The sequence below is a fragment of the Daktulosphaira vitifoliae genome, unplaced genomic scaffold (genome assembly GCF_025091365.1).
Source record: "Daktulosphaira vitifoliae isolate Bord-2020 unplaced genomic scaffold, ASM2509136v1 Scaffold_4, whole genome shotgun sequence".
NCBI classification, from domain to species: Eukaryota; Metazoa; Arthropoda; class Insecta; order Hemiptera; family Phylloxeridae; genus Daktulosphaira; species Daktulosphaira vitifoliae.
In genome coordinates this window covers 40,220,664-40,244,290 of record NW_026099575.1, presented here as the reverse complement: position 1 = coordinate 40,244,290, position 23,627 = coordinate 40,220,664, and the positions used below count along the sequence as shown (strand labels likewise).

General features: G+C 26.1%; 1 protein-coding gene across 3 annotated transcripts; it reads left to right on the top strand.

Annotated features, from left to right (window-relative positions):
• Positions 1-2,770: 2,770 nt before the first annotated feature.
• Positions 2,771-21,563, top strand: LOC126906303 (kelch domain-containing protein 4-like). 3 transcript variants are annotated; one of them, XM_050686834.1, is made up of 10 exons: positions 2,772-3,114; positions 3,728-3,898; positions 5,224-5,459; positions 7,180-7,346; positions 9,586-9,735; positions 9,904-10,131; positions 11,967-12,128; positions 16,811-16,924; positions 17,000-17,063; positions 17,151-19,010. In XM_050686834.1, the coding sequence occupies exons 1-9, from the start codon at positions 3,010-3,012 to the stop codon at positions 17,038-17,040; spliced, it is 1,374 nt and encodes a 457-aa protein (XP_050542791.1). In that variant the 5' UTR covers positions 2,772-3,009; the 3' UTR covers positions 17,041-17,063; positions 17,151-19,010. The 3 variants fall into 3 exon arrangements, with proteins under 3 accessions (XP_050542789.1, XP_050542791.1, XP_050542790.1); XM_050686832.1 differs by lacking the exons at positions 17,000-17,063; positions 17,151-19,010 and adding an exon at positions 21,304-21,563 and having other exon boundaries at positions 2,771-3,114; XM_050686833.1 differs by lacking the exons at positions 16,811-16,924; positions 17,000-17,063; positions 17,151-19,010 and adding an exon at positions 21,304-21,563 and having other exon boundaries at positions 2,805-3,114.
• The last annotated feature ends 2,064 nt before the right edge of the window (positions 21,564-23,627 follow it).

Sequence of the window (23,627 nt, the reverse complement as noted above, 5' to 3'; positions counted from 1 at the left end):
AGCTTTTTTAATTTTCTCAAAAAATATTTAACTTACAAAAAAAAGTTTCGTACAAAAGTTGTTTAAAAAACAATTATAAACAAACAAATTATTTTATAGTTTTTCATTTAAACAAATATTTTTCGAGTTACATTACATTTACATTTACTATCTTCCACAATATTCCATTTTTTTCATTTTACGGTTACTTTTTATCATGTTATACTTACATTAGACACAATGTTATAAATGCATATGTGTGTATGTGTGAGTTTATTTATTTATTGTATCATTAAAGTGTAGTGTATATTGAGATACAACCGATAGAGTAGGTAATTGATTTGACGCTATATTATTTAAACCCAACTAAACGCTAAATTGTACATTCCGAAATAACAATCATATTATGTCAATTGCCACCGGAATATCTGGTAATATTTTTCTTTTTCTTTGCCTTAATCCCAACTACTTGGGGTCGGGCACCCTTATCCTAAGATTCCACTTGACACGATCTCCCACATCTTCTACGCTCACATCAGCTGTCCTCAAATCGCATTCAATAGCATCCCTCCATCTCTTTTTTGGTCTTCCTCTATCTCTTCTTCCTTCAACATTCATTTCTATAACTGTTCTTACAGCTTTCGATTCTTCTTTCCTCATACCATGACTAAACAATCTAAGTCTATTTTCTGTCATCTTATCCACGATTGACGCAACACCTATACTTCCTCTTATATGCTCGTTCCTTATCCTATCTTCTCTAGTCACTCCACTCATCCAACTAAGCATTCTCATCTCTGCTACACTTATTCTCTGCTCTACATTCTTATCAACCGCCCAACACTATGAACCATACATCATAGCTGGCCTCACAATTTCATACTGAATTTGAAAACTATAAATAGTCTTTATTCATATATTATATTTTAAAATCAAAGTACTACTAATCAGAATATAATTAAAGAAATAAGAGTTGATGTTGCTTTTGGAATAATCCACCAATTTCTCTAAAGGAAACACTATCTACAGATTTGCATCGAAGCGTTTCTTATGATAGTGATTTTAATCACTGTCATATATCATTATACTTGATCTAACTATGCCACGTCACCACTGTGCCGCGACCCCCCTGTGCTGGGCTTTTAAATAAGAGATTCAATATTATTTAAAGAAAAAATTATTTTGATATATTTAATTTAATTAATCAAAAATTGATGTAATGATTTTTCTAAAGTAGAAAAACTTTTTGTTTATTTGTTTTTAATACAAAAAAACAAAACACATTAATTATTGTTCTCTGTAGATTAAAGGTTTAACTCAAGGAGATATACAATATATCAGTCATATCATTCATTTATCAAATATTGAAGATGTAACACAAAATTTAAAAAATAAATATAAATTGAATAATACGGTGGTAAAAGACATTATTTAACAAGGTATTAAATATTAAAAATATTTAACTCAAAAAGCAACAAAAAAAAATCCTAAACAAATCGTGGATACGTATTTCGGGAACAATATTACCTGTATTAATACTAAGCACAAACTAACACAACGACCTGAACAACAGCCTCTTATATACCCCTAGTAATCTTATCCCTAGTGACATTATCACTAAGTAATATTATCACATTTTGCCAGTTAACACAAGTTAAATAATGAATTTTTAGGGATTCCTTATCCCACATAATTAATTTTTTTTTATTTTCAAGCATCTCTTATAAGAAATTCATTAATAAACACTGTCACATATAAATAAACCAAAATAATTTTTTGTTAACCTAATTTTGCTAACTTATATTTGTTCTTTATAACAATTCAGAATTAGTCATACTTTAAAATTTTTTATATATATATATATATATGTACCTCTGTTAAGACTTAGTTGTTACCAATAACATTTCATAAAAGTTTTTTTTTGTTATACATATAATTTGTGATTGTAATGAAAAGTATAGTTTTTCGTCAAATATATGTATTTTTTTTTTTTAAATAAAAAAATTCATATTATTGTTTTGGTTGCGTTTAAAAAATTTACGTAAAAATAAACTCGAATAAATACTATTTTATTTCATTTGAATCTCTGGGTATATCAAAAAATTAACTCTATATTTAGTTTCAGTAACTATCGCAAAAAAATATATTGGAAAATTTAGGTTTACGCAAGCTAATAATGATTTTAGATCACCGTATTAATATATTTTTAACTGTACTAAATAATTTGAAGTTTGGTAACTTTTACCTTCTAAATAATGAGCTAATGGTGTCAACTTCCTAAGATAGTTGTGTGCAATAATACTACTTTTACAGTACACTGTAATTCTTTACATCAATGTCTGTTGAGTTAATTTTTGTTATTCTTATCAGACATTTTGATTAATGATGGGCATAATCGAGATATTTCGATTATTGAAATAATATCTATTATATAATCGAGATATTCTGATTTTTTTAATAAATAATATTAGAATAATATTGATTATTCTATAATCGAGTGATTATTTCTAATATTTTCTCGTTTATTATAAAAACAATGATTTCTCTCGATTCTCTCGATAAATAATAATAGTTGATTATTCTTATCATACGAGCAGACGATTTTAACTTCGAGTGATTTTTCGAGAGATTCACTCGATTATGAAAATGTCTCGATTACTAATCATTCGATTATGCCCATCACTAATTTTGATACAAAAAATATTTAAAATAGCATTGTTATTTGTATTATTTCAAATTTTGTCTATCATTTTATATTTTGTTACTAGATCACGTTAGTTGCCTGGTACCAGTGTTCTATTATGAAAATATAAGTGGTATCAACATTTTATAAAACCTGTGTTAAGAAATGTACAAAAAAGTTTATCAGTGATATTTGCCGGATAGCAAGTCAGTCATGTGACTTATTTAGTGCTATTGAAGTACGATAGAATTATACGGTATATTAAATTCAAAGAATCTAATATTTTGTTAAATAGTATTTTTAAGTGATTATAAATATATACTTAAGTTTAAGTAGACGTTTTAATCATGGGAAAAAATAAAAAAAAATCAGTTCGCATTGAAAAGGCAGCTATCAAAAAAGAAAAAAAAATTGCACAAAGAATTAAAAAAGACATTTCAAAAATTGGAGAAGTATGATTCATTTAATTTTTCTTATTATAACGTTATAATATGCAAAGTATCTCAGATAATTGAAAACTATTTATTTAAATCATGAGTTAATATTAGTAATTATCATTTTTATTATTCTTTAAAAATTCCAAAATATTCTTTTAAAATTAAAAAAATAATCAATGAACATGAAAAAAATATTTTTTATTTATAAAAAATATATTTTGGAATATCTTCATTTATTTTATCTTTTTCCTTATTTATTTATTTTATTTCCAATTGGCATATTACTCAGTAAAATTATATTATATATAAATGAATAAATTATATCTTAACAAATAAAATTGGTATATATTTAATATTCATAAAAAAAAACTTAATATTTTATAATTAAAAATAAAAAATTTAGGCTAATAAGAAAATAATAGTATATAAAATTTACTTTAAATTACAAACAATAAATAGTTTCATAACGTTTGGTATCTGGTGATTTTAAATTAGTTTTTTTCTGTGATAATTAGTTTTCTATTTCTGGGAACTTGTTCTGTTTTTTCTGTTAATTTTTAAGTCTTTGATTAAATTTTTCAACTATATATTTAAAATATTATATACTTTAATGAAATTATATTAACAGCCAGAAGTTTCTGCTATAGTTGCTCATATCGAAGCTAAAAATAAGGCAAAAATTAAAGTGACTAATACTAAAATTGAAGCTCCATCACGTCGTTCAAACTTTACATTTGTTCCTCACCCAAATAAAGATGAGATTATACTTTTTGGTGGAGAATATCATAATGGTAAAAATGTAAGTATTATATTAACATTTTATTCAGTTGTGAATTATGTTTAACTTTATATTTTAATATAATAAGAATCATAATATTATTTGGATTATTTGTTATTACTATTATTTTTAGCAGAAGAGGCTTCAATAACAATGATTATTAGCCTACTTTACAACATACAAATTACATAAAATTAAAAAATATTACAATATATTTACAATATTTATCTTATTTTAAAAAAGAGTATGTTATTCTTGAGTAATCTTCATTCATTGTTGTTTCTAAATTTTGGGGAATTTTAAATTTTGTACGTTCATTGGTGTATTTTCGGCAGTAAATTATAATATATTTGACTAATGGGTGGGTCTGGCATGTATCACAAGATGGTCGGGATCCTTACTAATTAGGTATACATGAATTAGATGGGTATGACCATAAACATATTCTTGAAATTATTGTTTCTTCTTCTCTTTTAATTTCAATGATGATTTTTGGTTTGTATACATTCTTTTTATATTTCCTAGTTTGTTTGATAGTGGTACATTATCCTATTGGCCAATGATCACTGCTATTATAATGTGTTAGAACCTGCTATTCAAAAAGTGAAGCTGTGTTGGCATTAGTTATATTGCTGATAGACTTCCATTAGCTGTATTGTGTCTAGTGAGTTTGTTGGTGTTAAGGAGAATGAGAGACTCTTCATCTAATAATTTTTCTATTTCGATGCCTCGGTTATCTGTGTAGTTGCAACCTTAGTAACAAAAATATTTGAAGTTGCTTATGGGAATGTAAGGTTTTCGTAACTAATTTATTATATCTTTGAAATTTTCTTTGGTGAAGTGAATACTTTCTAGAATTTTGGGCTGTATGTTTATTTTTTTAGTCGGTTTCTTGAAGGCATATTACTTGTAGTTGAAGATTATACATTATATGGATTAAGTCTACATGGTGTCTGTAGAAACCATTAATATTCCATTGTATTCACGTGTTCATTTAATGTGATAATAAAAATATAAGAGTTGTGTTAGAGAAGAATTTGTAATTTTTAAATTATATAAGTAGTATAAAAGATTAAGAATGTTTTGAAAGTTAAGAGTTTTGAATATTTTCAAGGGTAGCTGATTTATTGTGTTTTTTATATTTCGTTTTGGAAATTAACAAAGATATTTTAAGTTTATATTATTTGTTATTGTTCAATTGATTTTTATTTAATGTTACATAAATCAATGGTCTGTGAATTTTTTTATCTAATATTAGATATAATATATATTTATAGAGAAATAAGTATAAACAAATCCCATTAGAATACATTTTATTTTTGTTGTTTATTTATTTTTTTTCATAGACAGTTATGTACAATGATTTAATATTTTATAATATAAATAATAACACATGGACAATAACTGATGCTCCTGGAGCACCCCCACCTCGATCATCTCACTCATGTGTAACTACTGCATCAGATAATGGACAATTGTGGATTTTTGGTGGTGAATTTGCTAGTCCATCAGAGTACCAATTTTATCATTATAATGACTTATGGGTTTTTAGTCTAAAAACTAAAAATTGGACCAAAATAGCGTAATAATTAAATTTTATTCTTTGCATGGTCAGTGGCGCAACTAGTTGAAAAGTTGGAAAATCATACTTTTCTAACTTCTAAAAGGGTGCATTTTCACTAGGTCATAAAATTGTGATTATCTAAAAAAAATGACGTGTCTAAAAAATAAAGTTTATCAAAAACAAATAGGTTTATTAATAATATGAATAAATATAGTTTTATATGCCCTAGTTTACAATACACTATGAAAATACTATGGTTAATAAGAATTTTTGGTTTTAGTTTAATGGTTTTTGATATGAAAATCCTTTAATAATCTATTTGAAATTGGACATAAATTCTTTACCATTGAGTAATACTGTAAAATACTCCAGTGTCTATACTTTGTGTTAATGATTTTCTCTTATATTTTTAATAAATTGTTACTATGTTGAAATTACTATATTAAATAACCTTAATTTTAAAAAGGGCAACTATATCTGTTAATTATGTAAATAAATAACTTATTACACAGATAATATGTTATGCAGTTAACTATTAGAGAATTCAGGTAGTTGGCACAAAAGCATATTCTTCAGCTTTTATGTTTTTACTCAATTAATATTTTGAAACGGCTACCAATCAAAAAGTTATTCCTTTAGTTATTAGGTTAAGACCCACTGATCTCAAGTACAATAACAAAATCAATACATTCAATAAAAATATAATAAGAATACAGATATAAAAAAGTAAATTAGTAGTATAGATTAAATAACATTATAAAAGAGTTTAATTTACAAAATAATATGTAAGAGATAAATTTAGTAATGTACATTAAGTCAATAAAAAACATAGATTAAAATAATACTAATCAATTATATTAAACGAATTAAAAATGTTCAAATTACTGTATTCTCTAACTATTTGATCAATTGGATTATTAATGTCATATGATGTGCGATGAAAAAGAATTTCAATTGTAGGACAAAAACTTTAATAAAATTAAGAAACACGAATGTTTATAAGCTGTAATAGTTTTAGACAAGATTATAGCACATTATAAATTTACTAATTTAGGCAAAAAGCAAATGCCCGTGTATCACTGTTTAACAAGAGAATATAAATTAAGGGATGTCTCTATAGAATGAAGAGATATTGATTCAAGTGGGTAAATATTAGAATGCATATGTTTCTTATATGCGATTAAATGTATAAATCATCTTTGTACTTGCTCAAGTGATTCCACTATTTCTATTTGTGAGGGGTTCCAAATAACTAAATTGTATTTCAAAATAACTAACTAAAGAAGTGTAAAATGTTATAAGACACAGTTAATTCATAAATTCTTTGGTATTCCTAGTTAAAACCCCAAGAATTTATAGGGCTTTCACATAGATATAATTAACATGAGAATGGAAAGATAAATTTTTTTTTTAATACTACCCCAAGTTCTCTAACAGTCAATTCATCCTAGTTAAAATAGCTTTTGATGTGTTTTCTTGGCCCAATAGCTTAGAATTAATTGATATATCATTATGCATAATTTTAATTAGTATGAAATTAAGTTTTCATAATGGTGTATTTGTTTCTTGTCTTTACAACTTTCTACAGTCTATTATAATAAAACATTTTTTCTTTATAAATAAAAAAAACTCATCAGATTTTATAATTCAAAAACTCTACAAAAGTGTTGTTGCGCCTCTGTTTATGATATTAAATAAATCATTTATAAAGTAATTATAAATTTAAATACTGTTTAAGTACTGAAGGAGGACCTAGTGCTCGTAGTGGTCACAGAATGGTTCTCTGTAAACGGCATCTGATAGTGTTTGGCGGTTTTCAAGATAATACACATTCATATCAGTATTTTAATGATATTTATGCATTTAGTCTCGAAAATTATGAATGGAAAAAAATTAAAACGACAGGTAAATTTGTCAAACTTGTAGTTTAATTATATTTTATATATAAAATATTATAATATTTTTGGTTTTGACATTTAAAATGTTTTGGTAAGAAATTTAATTGTTTAGCATATCATTTGATATGGTAATACATGGGTAATTAGTAATAAGTAAATGATTAGCGAATTTAAGAACTGGAATGTTGGAAAATATTTTTCAAATTATAGGAAAAAAACCTTTATCCATACATTTTCTGAAAAAAATAAATAAAGCAATATATAAGGATAAATGATATTGTAAAAGCAGGTTGCTGAGTTAACATCAGGTCTATTAGAAGAAATATGTATAATCAGTGGCAAGAAGTGCATCAGGAGAAAAGAAACAGATGGAAGGGAATACGAATATCTATAAGAATTGTCTGAAATACTGGGTGAATTGAAAGGTTTATAAACAGAGGAAACATATTTAGAAATAGAGAAATTACCTTAAAGTTTTAAGAACCTGTAGATAAATTTTGGTCGAAGTTGAAGAGTTTTGAATATAATTGTAAAAGTATTTTCAGAAATCATATGGAGAAAGAGTAGCTGGTTTCAGTTATAAAAAGTAAAAGTATCTACCCAATTAAATGACCAAAATAATTGGTTGATTTTAGTATAATAGTTAACACTTTTAAAATAATAATAGGAAAAATAATTGAATATAATTAAGAGAAAAGGCAGTTAAAAAGGTATAAGAGGCAGTAGAGTTAGGAAAAATTAGATTAAGAAAACCACCAAAAGTGTTTTTGATGGAATTACACTAGAAAAAAATTAAACAGTGAGAAACAATTATCTAATAATGTAGATGAAGGTTGTTAAGGCCCTAATTGTAATAAATCCAAGGCCATCAGAAGACCAGTTGATATTAGGTGAGTTATAGTCACCGCAAATTTTGACAGAATGAAAGGAGTACCTAAAAAGAATATCCTCTATACAGGATTATGAGANAAATATTTTTCAAATTATAGGAAAAAAACCTTTATCCATACATTTTCTGAAAAAAATAAATAAAGCAATATATAAGGATAAATGATATTGTAAAAGCAGGTTGCTGAGTTAACATCAGGTCTATTAGAAGAAATATGTATAATCAGTGGCAAGAAGTGCATCAGGAGAAAAGAAACAGATGGAAGGGAATACGAATATCTATAAGAATTGTCTGAAATACTGGGTGAATTGAAAGGTTTATAAACAGAGGAAACATATTTAGAAATAGAGAAATTACCTTAAAGTTTTAAGAACCTGTAGATAAATTTTGGTCGAAGTTGAAGAGTTTTGAATATAATTGTAAAAGTATTTTCAGAAATCATATGGAGAAAGAGTAGCTGGTTTCAGTTATAAAAAGTAAAAGTATCTACCCAATTAAATGACCAAAATAATTGGTTGATTTTAGTATAATAGTTAACACTTTTAAAATAATAATAGGAAAAATAATTGAATATAATTAAGAGAAAAGGCAGTTAAAAAGGTATAAGAGGCAGTAGAGTTAGGAAAAGATTAAGATAAGATTAATATANAAAGGTATAAGAGGCAGTAGAGTTAGGAAAAATTAGATTAAGAAAACCACCAAAAGTGTTTTTGATGGAATTACACTAGAAAAAAATTAAACAGTGAGAAACAATTATCTAATAATGTAGATGAAGGTTGTTAAGGCCCTAATTGTAATAAATCCAAGGCCATCAGAAGACCAGTTGATGTTAGGTGAGTTATAGTCACCGCAAATTTTGACAGAATGAAAGGAGTACCTAAAAAGAATATCCTCTATACAGGATTATGAGCTTTGTACAACTGAGCAGGACTATTTGGTGGAAGGTAAACTACTACAAAAAGTATTTGTATTGATGATATATTTGTAAGAATAAAGATTTGTTCAACATTATTAACATTAATACAGATAGGTAAAGAATTGTAGTTGGACTGGTTGGAGCTACCAGTATACCGCCACCTCTAGAACAATTACTAGATAAAGTGTTTCTATCAAACCTAAACACTAGAAAATTAGTGAGTTCAGAATTAGGATATCAAGATAAGCCAAGTTTCAGTTTACATAATGACATCATAATTTTCAAATATAGGAATATTAGCTATAATAAAATCTAATTTTTAGTACAATAACTGTACAATTTTATTATTTAATAGTATTAAGGTTTCAAATTTCATTATTTTTTCAAATTCTAAAATTTTCCCTATTTTATTAATCTTTTAGATGTGAATTTTATTTTTAGGTCAAGGACCTTCACCTAGGTCTGGATGTCAAATGTTTCCAATAGAGGATGGACGAATTTTAATATATGGTGGATATTTTAAAGAAAAAGTAAAAAAAGATTGTGACAAAGGAACAATGTTAATTGATATGTTTATTCTAACTCCTGAAAGTGAGCATAAAATCTGTTTATTAGTACACATTTCAACTGAATATTCTAAAAATATTCAAATAGAGACTAGATTATTTTTTAGTTTGTTTATATCTCTAGATTTTATTGGAAAAATTAAATTGATAAAATACATATTGACAATATTTAAATATGTAAAAAATTTTACAGAAGGTGTAACAGATTATTCAAATTGTCGTTGGTCAAAAGTAAAACAAACTGGTAATCTACCAACTGTTCGTTGTAGTTTATCAAGTACAATAATAACTGGTCATAATAAAAGTTTTTTATTTGGAGGAGTTTATGATGAAGAAGAAGAAGAAGATGACCTAAAAAGTATATTTTATAATGATTTGTTTATGTTAGACATGGAACAAAGTACTCCTACTTGGAAATTAAGTAAATAATATCAACATTCTATGATTTTTGTATTATAACTGAAAAAAATTAACCAATTAATTCATTTTATGGTCCAGGCCCCACCTTTAGAATACATAAAACATAAAAAAAAAAAATCTCAATGTAGTGTTAGTTGTATCAAAAGTTATAAGAGTTGTCAGTTAGATTGGATCCATTCTATATATACAGAGTGAAAACTCTGAAAACTTAATTAACTTTTGAACTAGTTAATATTTTTAACTGATTTTTTTTTTTTTATAACAGTTGTACATTAGGTCTATAATTATATCTCAATAATTTATATTTTATTAAAAATATTAATTATTTTTAAATTTTAAATAAAATATAAAAAAAAATCCAAGATAGTTATTTTGTAGAGTATATTTTAAGAAACATTTTGGTAAAAAAATATCTTATTAATATTTAGTAGTAAATAGTCTGTATCATTTTAAAGTTTGTGAAAATATGAATATTCATGTGTTATTTTACAGTATTAAACATTGAATTACGTGTTGAGACAAAAACAGAAGAAAAGTAAGATAAGTAGTTTTATCTCTTTAGAGATAAAACTACTTTTTAAATAATAGGTATTGTTCATGTTTTTATTTGAACTAAAGTCAGTCATTGGAATGTTAATAATTTTCATGGAAAATCCATACTGATATTATATTTAGTGTGAAAAGATGGTGTTTACTTCTGCCCTTTTTTTATATAACATAGCCAGTGTTTAATACCATAGAATAAATAAAGAAAAATTCAAATTTTTACAAAATTTAAAATGTTTTAAAAAATTAACTACCAAACATTAATGAGAATTTTTTTTAACAAATTATTTTTTTAAATCTATTCTAAAAAATTGCTATTTTGAAATTTTTTTAAATTTCATTATAAAAATAATATTAATTAAATTATTATTATAGCCCTCAAGCATATTAACTATTAAAACAAATTAACTGGATGAAAAATGATTTAAGTTAACAGTAAATGCTGGGTCATCCTGTATATATATAAATATATATGTGGGTTTACAGCACCATTTCCAGGGTCTAGAAGCAGATAGCGTATTATCTAGTATTAACATTAGGGAAACTTAAATTAAGTTGTGAGTTGACTAAGACGTGTTTTTGTCATTGTGTGCGTTTTGATTCATATGTGTATTTAGTTTATATATGTTTTTTGTTTGTGAATGTTTAATAGGTTTTGCGTGTTTATATAATAGTATTATGTCTTTGTTCTGTTCTTGTGGTTACCTGTTGAATCCCACATATTTATATATACAGTGATTTTTTTATCATGACCCACTCAACTACTTGCAGAATATATATAATTTAAACATTTTTTTTTCGGTTTTCTTTAGTTACACACTATTCTTGAATTATTAACTATTTAAAACTTAAAAATTCAATTAGCTACCTGTATTTGTAATCCCTTGTGTATTATACATGTATATTAACTCAAAAATTTGAAATTTTAAATGTTAATACCTAATAAACTAATAAAGTTATACTAAAAATTCAAATGCCATTTACTATTGAATTAAAAATCCAAACATTTTATTAAATTAAAAATGTGTTCCCATTTAAAAAAACAAAGTGACACCCTTACAAGGCATAAGGGATGAACATAAAAAGTTTTAAATAGTTAATAATTCAAGAATAATGTGTAACTAAAGATAATAATAAAAAAAAAAATTTTAATTATTATTATTCTATAAGTAATTGAGTGGGTTATGATAAAAAAATCACTCTGTATATTATTATTTATATATTTGTAATTTTATATGTTAATTTAAAAAATATTTTTTTAACAATAGTCTGTCTAATGATAATTTTCAGTTTCTATTAAAGATCTTACTATAGAAACAGATACAGTTGCTGAATTGCCATCACCAAGATCTCATAGTGGCTTAGCTTTCAAACATAATATGTTGTATGTTTATGGTGGAATTATTGAAAAAGGATCTAAGTCTCTAGTTCTCAGTGATTTCTATTCTATAGGTATTTATATTAATAATCAACAATGTAGACCATTATCTAAATTATCATTAGTTATGTGTTGTATGGTCACTATACCCTCCGGTATGACTTTACCCTGTTGGTGTAGGGATGACATGAGAGAATACACACCTTAACCGAAGTCAACATGACATTAACTTAGGTCATCTTATTCTATGACATTCTATAGAATACATATAATAATAAATACAACAATAAAGTCATCAAACCCTCTGAGGTTATCTTTTACATAATGTAATTACTTTAAGATTATAGTATACAGTGTAGGAGTTGATATTGTATTATATATAGTAAATAATATATAAATTTGTGTATGTTTATGTATATTATATACTATAAATAATGTGAACATACGGTAATTAAATCTTTATATTTACAAAATTACTGTAAGATTATAGTAGGATTATGCACACATAGCATGAGGAGGGGTTAATACTATACATATATAGTATATAGTATATACCATAGTAAAATGAATAAGAAGTAAGCTCGATCAAATTAGTGCGCATGATAAGCCTAGGGGTAAAATATGTAACCAACAATAAACTCAACGTGACGTCACATGTAAATACATTGCGTTGTATATATTCTATATTAAGGGGCACTGTCCCGTTATAGTCAACTATTTTAATGAACTTTTTTTAGTTAATTTCGGTTTTCAATTTCATTTATAATTTTTTTATTATTATTATTAACTTCAACTGTGTTGTAATACATCTTTATTGTATTATCTGCTACACTGTAGTAGTTTATAAACCAAGATTTAATTCGTTGATAAATCTAACCTGAGAAAAACTTTAACTGCATAGTAAAATTTTACTATGTTTAACTGCATATAAATAATTAAATATCAATTTATTGTGTAATTACTTACAGTAAGTATAAATTGTTACATTATTTATAAAAAATGTAGTTTTAATGATTATTTAATAAATTTTTGAATTTTTTTTTTATTGCTCATTTCTCGTGATGCAAGTTTTTTTATTTATATTCCGTATTCTAAAATATATTTTTGTTCTAATAATGAAGTTTTTGACTTCATCATCCACCAAAAGATTATCTGAATTACATGCTTTTTTAGTTAATTCCAGTACCTCCTTTATTAAGCCTGGAGTTTTTCTAATATCATCTATTAAAAATTTAATCATAGGTATGTAAAAATATTTTATATTAACTGTATTTCTATAAGTACCATTTTCATTTAATTTTTTAAAAATAGTTCCTATGATTTTTCCTAAATTTATTAATGTAGGTGATGGTTGTCGTAATGTTCCAAATTATTTAACCTCTATGCAATCATTAGGTTCATTCAAATTATCTACAAGATTCGGATATTTGTATTCAAATTTAAAAGCTACATATCCCCATTAAATATGTTAGGCTGTCCTCAAATAAATCTGATGGATTATATTTATTATTAGCAGCACACTAAAAAAATATACAATGAAAAGGTACTAGAAATATTGAAATATTATATTATATAATTTTTATATTATAAAAATAAAATAAACATAATCTATATTTCAAGATTATATTATGCTATCTCTCTCATTCACTTAATAAGTAAAATAATTTCTATAAATAATGTTGATTGTTTTTTAAAATTCACATTAATTAATACTCATTCATTTTTTTAGAAAAAAAAAATGCTATGCGCTATGTTTTCCAAAAATGTACCATCTTAACTTAATGTAATATATTTAATATTAATTTCTTAAGTTAATGTGGTGTTAATTCAATGTTAAAACATAAAAAAATAAGTCTGCACACTAGTTAATATAGCTCACGTTTAATTAACGAGGTACAAAATCCTAATTTTTCATTAAAATACAAAAGTTACAACAAAAAAATACATAGAATCTAAAATAAGTATCCACGATTAAATTTATTATAAAATATTATTGAATGCGTTGTTTTAAAGTAATTAATATAATTATTACTTAAAAATTATGTCTATCATATATATTATATCAGAATTATCAATTTAAAAATCGCCCGGTTTTAAAGTGCATTCGGAAGCGGTCGTATTTCAACGATCGTATACGAATGCACAAAAACACAAGGCGATGCACTTGCGCGTACTACGACGAAAATGCTGACTGTGATCGAGCATACTTCTTATTCATTTTACTATGGTATATACCATATAAATACTATTTATCTATATAATATTGATGATTTAAAAAAAAATTCATTTTTATACCGTTATTAGATTTATATATACATGTATATTTGTTTTTGTTAAATACTTGTCCATTTCCCTATTAACCTCTATACCTTGGACTAGTTCATTCATACTTAGTATTTTTTGATATAATTAAATTTATCTTCTGTAGAGTATAATATTCATCTATAGTTTTTTTTAAATAAAAATAACACTATTTTCTGTTTTAGAATAATAAATAGTAATTACATCAAAATTTATTTTATAATTAAACATTTATTTATTTATTAAACATCATACTTATACATAATTAATTATAAATTTGTTGTTATCTGTATTCTCCTTGTATATCAAGTGTAATTTCTTTTCTGCAGTCAAGTTAAAACATTGAATTTCTTCCGTTATATAAATCCATGAAAAATTCGTCTATAATTGTTTTTAAATTTTTGGCAGACATTTTATTGATGGACCAAATTTTGATTTTACTCTCAACATCTCGAGTATAGCATATTTTCTCTTGATTGTTAGGTCACCGATAGATTTGAAGTTATTTCTCACTTGACTAGTTTTTGATTTAGCTATTCCATTTTTGTTTTAAAATTTATAAACGTTATAACAATATTACTACAAAAAACCATATGTTTGATTTTCAGAAACAGTACATCATTTTTTATACTTATTTTTAACATGCTTATATTAGTTTAACTTATATGTGTGATGTGTGTTTGTAACTTTCCATGCGGCACGTGTCATCTCGCGTATCCCGTCGTCTAGACTAGACGTCGTAACGCATTCACCCCACCCCGCTCACCAATCGCCAGCTACACTAATCCTGTATAATTTTATACTTTTGGTTTTCGTACCTGTACACGCATGCGTGACATTAATTTTATATATATATATAAACGAATTTTTATTTTGACTGACCAATACCACCTGCATGTAATGCGCCTTACGTATATATATTAATATAATTCCTACCGCGCTGCAGCCGTTTGTACTTTAGTTAAAACGTTCCCCCGCCCACAAAACAAGGCTATACCTAGTGCATGATACGTTTACGTACTTATGTCGCTTTACATGTATATATATATTCTAATTACTATTAAAACTCATATATTAATACGCTTTATTCTCATTAAGAGATATGTAGTGTATTTATTCCGATTACAAAGGATGATTCTCGTATCGTCACTATCTCCATGTTCCGGGAGTGGGTAATTTACGGGCCTGCTGCTTTCCTTGGATGTGGTAGACGTTTTTCAGACTCCCTCCCCGGAATCGAACCCTGATTTTTCCCGTTACCCATTACAACCATGATATTGATAGTAACTACTATCATAACTAAAAAGTTAAAAATAATTTTTAAAATAAACTTAAAACAATAATGAAAGAAAAATACTAGTATTATTGTGATAAAAGCGTGGGTTCTGTGTCATATTTTTCGTATATTGAGCGCCGGACACTTTTATCACTATAATACTAGTATTTTTCGTTCATTATTGTTTCGATGTTTTAATAGCTTGTTTTTTTAAACTATATTTTTAGTTTCATGTTATGATAGTAGTTAATATCAATATCATGGTTGTAATGGGTAACGGGAAATCAGGGTTCCGTAGAGGAAGTCTGAAAAACGGCTACCACATCCAAGAAAAGCAGCAGGCGCGCAACGTGAAGGTAGTGACGAAAAATGACGATACGNTATATATATATATATATTAATATTAGCGGCGATGGTAGGAATATAATCTTCGCATAATATCGCGGCACTATCGCTGGCGTAGACGACGCGATGTCCGGAGTGATCCTCGGGTGTCAAAAGGTTAGCAGCGTTGATGACGACGGTGCGCGAGTGCGGATCGGTTCGTCGACGTTGTCACTTTGACAATGGGAAGAAGACTGCGGTATTATTTGCGGCGGGACGTCGTCGGCCGTGCGGCACTTCCTGGACTTTGCACCGCGGCATATAACGCAGAATGTTGGTCAGTCAAATACTCATAGTATGGCGACGGCTGATAAAGGTGGCACGAGTCGCGGGGCATTGTGTATAACGAAGCGATGCGGGGCCGTATCAGTCAAAATAAAAATTTATTGTATGTATATATATTGATAACACGCGTGCGTCTACGGATTAGAAAATATTGTTTTCGTTGAGTGGTGAGCGGGGTGGGGTGAATGTGTTACGACCGTCTAGTCTCAAGGCCGTAGACACGTGGCGAGTGAAAAGTTACAAACAACTCACAAACATACAGGTGAAACTAATATAAGCGTGTTAATAAAAAACTAGATTTTGTGTTTCATCTATAAGTTACAAAAAATACATGTACCAATAAGTTCATTACCCTATGTTAATAGCACATAATTAGTCGTGTATCTTTGTATAAATAATTGGCGATTTTTACTCATAATTTAATAGTTGATGAAACACAAATTTGAAATAATTAGTTCCATTAAAAATGTTTTCGTGTTATAAACGTGAAAAAACTTTTTCTGTTAAAAGAAGTTTTAGTGAGACATCAAATAAAACACGATGATGTGAGAATTCCATGTCATTTATGTAGTTCAACATTTTTAGAAAAATATGAATTGGTGCATCACGCTAAAAAAAAACACCGTGAGTATTACAATTATTTTATAATTAAAAAAAATGTATATAATTTAGTGAATCGCGTATTAAAAAATATAATAGATCTTGCAACGCATGGAATTCACGATAGGAAATCACGCTGATTGAGGAACTTTAATGTCATGTGGTATGTAGTTATAATAATTTGTTTAATATACATATATAGAGATAGCTAGTGTGTGTTTTTATTAGAGATTATATTTTTTTATTGTAGGAAATGAGAACGTTGTCATACAATTGAGTACTAGTGGAATGATTTGGAAGTGACATGCAATTTCTTATAATTATAATACAGTTAGGAATAAATGAACTAAACAAAAACGATTGGATGATTGTACATCAAATAATTTTCAACTAATAAGTTCATCGTTGAAAATATTTTATATTATAAAAAAAATTAGGATAAATTGATGGTTATCAATAACTTTTATTTCTGATAAAAAACAAATTGATGAAAAAATTAAAAGAATGTTTAGTAAACTTTAATGCTATAAATTTCAATTTGAGATTAGAAGTCGCCTATCATATACCCCATCAGGATAACACAAAGGAAATTTGTTAGTTAAAACTAACACTGTGAAATTATTTGACGGCAGAATTATCGAGGAGATTGTTAAAATTGAACTCGAAAAATTATATGACGAGCATGAAAACTACGCGGGGAAGGGGAGCAATTACAAATATACTCAACTGTCTGCAAACTCGTATATCAATTTGCAAAGCGTTATAAAAATAAAAAATCCGTTATAAATTCCCAAAATATTGATAATTTATTTTTTAAAAGGATGGCATTAACCAAAAAAATAAAGGTGAATAACATTAATATTGTCGGTAATAATTATAAATCATTAAAACACGACTATGATTTTACCGGAATAAAATTTCCAACACCTTTGGATGAAATTAAAACATTTGAAAAAAATAATTAAAGGACACCTGTTAATGTTTAAGAGTTGAAGGCTATAAAAATTAGCGATACAATGAAATTCGAGCATTTAGTATACCCATTAAAAGTGATCGATGAAGAACAAGAGAACCAATATAGGTTAATTACTATTATCTAACACTGTTGGTAGTAATCATTACGCATACATTTCGGTAGATTGGTTTAAAGTAAGTTAGATGAACAAAAATAATTAAAAAATTATTTTTTGTAAAGATGCTTTTCAGGCTTCAATTTTATAGTAAAAAATATAAATTATATGAATTGGAAGCTTTAAAAGAGTATAAAAAAAATCTGTGGCGATTATAAAAACCTTTTTACTAAAAACACTAACATTTGTACTTTGTTATCTATATAATATGAGCAACTACGATGTTCATATTAATGTAACTCAATTAGGATTATTTAAAAATAGCATTTCGTTAAGACCGTCAAGCGAAGAAAAATATATAAGTTTTTCAAAGTATGTATCAAATAAAGTCAGTGTAAGATTTATTGACACGTTCAGATTTATAGCCTCTAGTGTAGCTTTACTGACCAAAAATTTACATACTGCTGGTAAAAATCTATTTGTTAAAACCGCTAAAGTTTTTTCACCGGACGAACTCGATTTAGTAACATGGAAAAGAGTGTACCCATATTCGTTTACTGATAATTTTGACAAGTTAGATAATACACAACTACCAGAAAAAAAACTTTTACAATGAGTTTACAGAAAGTCATATTTATAACGATGATTATGAACATGCTAAGAAAGTATGGAAACACTTCTTGAAAAAAATTGTGTGAATACTCATATTTATATTTAAAAACCGATGTTACATTATTAGTGGATATTTTCACAAATTTTAAAAGATGGTGTTTGGAATAATATAAATTGGAGGCGTCATATTATCATACCATTCCGAGATTTTCTTTTGATGCAATGCTGCTTTATACAGGTATAAATCTTAAACTCTTGACTATGAAAGACAAATTTCCATTTCAAGGGGAATTAGGAGAGGATTAACAGCATATAAAACAATAGTTTTCAACGTGAATTTTATGTGATAAGTAATTTTGTGAATAAATTTAAGTTATAATACAATGTAATTTTCCATACTTGTTTAGTTTAAGATAAAATAAATAAATAATATTCGAATTAATTAAAAGTATTATTTCATTAAATCTAAATTGTATCTTATTGTTATTAAATTATACTATTATTCAAAACAAATAATAAAATATTTAAGTTCTATTTCAATAACTAACAAAATTTAAGAAAAAAAGTTGTTCAGTATTTATGGTCTTCGAACATCTACTAAATGGCTTGTATTGTAATATGCTGTCGAATATTTTATAAAATAAAAAGTTTTTTAATCAATTAAAACCATTCATTTTTATATTTTTAAAGTATTTACTATCGAATTATTTTTGATATGATAATAGGTTTGAACTAGAAATGATAACTGATTTCTATTTAAGTGATCTATTACGATAAAAATGCAAAAAAAATATTGAGCTTTTCTTATAAATTGACGGTATAATAGTAATTATAAAATTTCCTGAATTCATATTAATTTTAACTATACCATTTTTTTAATTCTCAATAATCAAAATATTCTATTTAATGATGTCAAACATGCAATTTGAGCTAGAAGTCAAGGTAACAATATAAACTTTTTGATGAATAAAATTTATTTTAAAGGACCAAAAAAAGTAGGTTAAAATTGATATTTTGCATATTTTGATATTATTTTTAATATATTAATAATTAAAATTGCGATATGAGGACAGCTGATGTGAGCGTAGATGATCTGGGAAATTGTGTCAAGTGCAAGTTTAGGATAAGGGTGGCCGACCCCAAGTAGTTGGGATTAAGGCGAGGAAAAAGAAGAAAAAGATATTAATAATTAAAATCAGTAATATTTTAAAACAGTTTTTTTTTGTTTTTAATTACCTTTTTATATGTTAATACTCATTTTTTAATAATTAGTAATAATATCAAAACTTAGATGTGATAGAACAAGTCTAATTTCAGATTTGAAATTAGTGCAAAATGTTAATTTAGAAAAGTATATATTTGATTCCTTGAAGACCAATAAATTTATTTATAAGTTACAATTTTTTTTAAAGGAATACATTAAGCCCTTTCAACTTGTTTACACTTTTGCTCTAAAAGTAATATCTACTTAATATTTTTTTATAATTTCTCCGTAAAAATTACAATATTAAATTATTAAATATTAATTTCATACTATATATAATTGCTATAATAAATATTTATTTATAAATTATACTTACAAATCTAAGAAGTACTAATCAATACATAACTAAGGAAATAGGCGTTGATGTTGCTTTTGTAATTATGCACCAATATCTTAGAATTAAACATTAACTACAGATTTGCATAGAATCGTTTCTTATGATAGTGATTTTAATCACTGTCAGATATCATTTATACTTGTCCCGACTATGCTACGTCCAAACTGTGCCGCGACCCCACTGTAATACCGTTTTTTCACCTGCCGTCCCAAATATTCTACCTAATAAGTATTAATACATGAAAACATTTTATTTAAAAATATTTTTTTATTAAATAATTATTATTTTTTTTTAATAATCCATGCAAAATTTCAATTCAAAATGTTCTTTTTAATTAATTTTTTGATCCTTTAAAGTTGATTTCAATGAAAGTTTATAATTTAAAAATGTTAAACTTTTAAACACTATTTTAGCTCAACTTGCAAGTTTAGAATTTATATCATGAAATAGAAAAATTTTATGAGGAAAATTAAACATTTCGTTACAATCATTATTTTTTTATATTTTTATAATCATTTAAATAGAAGTCCTAGTAATAATTTTTATATAACACTTGGAGTTACAATTGAAATATTCAGAACTATATTGCCTATTGTTATATCCTATAAAATTGTATAATATACTTCTTCTTCTTCTTCTTTCTCGCTTTAATCCCAACTACTTGGGGTCGGCCACCTTTATCCTAAACTTCCTTTTGACACGTTGCTCTTGTAATTATGCACTAATTTCTTAGAATTAAACACTATCTACGGATTAATATCCAATCATTTCTTATGATAGTGATTTTAATCACTGTCAGATATCATCTATACTTGTCCCAAATATCCTACGTCCATACTTCGCTGCGAATACTGTGATACCGTTTTTAAATTTGTATGCGTATTGAAAGTATTATTATTATTATTTAGTATTAGTTTTACGAGAACATTAACTTAAACATAAATTTTTATTTACACAAAGTTTGTGTTTAATTAGTTAATTATTGTTTATGTAAAATATTATTCGTTATATTTTTGTAAATTTAACTATACTATTTTTAAATTGGGATTTTCGATCATCATATAAATATTTAAGGATTTGATCTTACTCAACCTAATATTTTTTAATAATTTATTTATAGATACCAAAAAGTTTAATAAATGGAATGTTATATGTAAAGACAATATATTATCAACAGTTAACTCAGATACTAGTTCTGATGATATGTCAACAGATAAATCAAGCTCAGACTTTTCAGATTCTAATTTATCTTCAGAAGATGATTCTGATGAACACATGGATACAGACTAATTTCTCATGTTTTATATAACTGTTGTATAATTTTATTGTTATAATTATCAACTATACGATGTTTAAATATATTTTTTTTCGCTAAATAAATTTTGTTGTTGTATATTGATAAAAAATTGGCCTCATTACAATTCTAATGTATTGAAGGAGTATGCTGTGGAATAATTGATTGACTTAACATTTTTTAAATTACTCCTATATTTTTTTTTAATACTCATAAAAATGAACTGTACAAAATTTGTGACTCATTCTTTATGGTTAACCCATGCCCCCACACATCTCAAGTTCATGAGGCAATTTTAGTAAAAATAACCGATCTATGTCTCATAACATTTTTTACTTTTAACTTAAAATTATAAAATTAAAACTCATGTAGAAGAAATTTCATAATAACTTGAATATTGTTTTATTAATAAATAGCTAAAAAAAACTTTACATACAGTACAAAACATGCAAGTCTTAAAAATACATTATAACTGATTTTGTTAATTTTCCTTATTTATTTTCATTTTATTCTTGGAATAACGCTTCTTCTACCTCGTCTTAATCCCAACTACTGGAATCGGCCACCTTATCCTAAACTTCCTTATCTCACAAAAATTATATCAAATATAAGGAAAATACCTAAGGTTTCTATATCTTCTTCTTCTTTAACTCGCCCTAATTCCAACTATTTGGGGTCAGCCACACTTATCCTAAACTTCCACTTGTCACTATCTCTCACATCAGCTGTCCATCTCATTTTTGGTCTTCCTCTGCCTCTTCTTCCTTCAACATTCATTTCTATAACTGTTCTTACAGCTTCCGATTCCTCTCTCCTCATAACATGACCAAACCATCTAAGTCTATTTTCTCTCATCTTCTTCACGATTGATACTACATTTATACTCCCTCTTATATGCTCGTTCCTTATCCTATCTTCTCTAGTAACTCCTCTCATCCATCTAAGCATTCTCATATCTGCTACATTCATTCTCTGCTCTACTTTCTTGTCAACTGCCTAACATTCTGAACTATATATCATAGCAGGTCTCACTACAATTTTATAGAATTTACCTTTCAGTCTTATTGGAATTCTTTTATTCTTTTAGTGTGTTATTCATAACACAATTGACACTTCTCTCCATAATTTATATGAACATAACAAAAGTCACAATGATATAAAATTTGTATTATAAATAGTGATCGGTTTATCATAAAACATTCGATTATTTTTAAAATATAAACCCAGCACAACGGGGTTGTGGCATAGTTGGGTCAAGTATAATGATATCTTTTTTTTTCTCTCCTTTTTAATCGACTTGATGTGGGCCGCCCTGGAACAATAGATAATAATATCTGACAGTGATTAAAATCACTATCATAAAAAACCCTTTGATGCAAATCTGTAGATAGTGTTTAATTTAAAAAACTTGATGAATTATTCCAAAAGCTACATGATCTCCTATTTCCTTATTTATATCCTGATTACAAGTTTTATGATTCATAAGTGTAATATATGAGTATATATTTATATACTTATAATATATAAATATATAAAGGGAAATGGTGTTATTTAAAAAAAAGTATGCGAATAGAGGGATATAAATATTATTTCTCATAAAAAAATTGTATTAATCCATATACTTTTCAATAAGCTATAACATATAACTGTAATAAGTTATAAAGTTAAAAATATAAAATCGAAAATTTTCACACAAAAATAGCATTTGGTTCTATTTTCGCCATGAAGACAAAATAAAGTCCGAATTTTTCTTTTTCCATAATAAAGTATATTACATTATCTTTAATTTAACATATATATAAAAGTGTCACAATTTCTGGAACACTTTCAAAAGTTAAGCTGAAAAAGTAAATTTTTTGTGAAAAAGTTGTCATTTTAAATCCCTCCATGTGTGCAGTTAAAGGGTCAGATTTATAAAAAAAATATACCAAATGATAGGTAAAGACATCAAGCATCTATAAAAAAAAGTTATATTGATTTGTTCATTTTTGAAAAAGTTATGGCACTTTTAAGTAAAAAAAATTGAAAAAATATCGAAAATTAGCGATTTTTAAATTTGTAATTTTTTTGGAGATTTCCCCCATTTATGGGGAACGAGGGAATTTTTTTAAATTTTTGTGGGTAATTTCTTCGACTAGATACGATTTGTG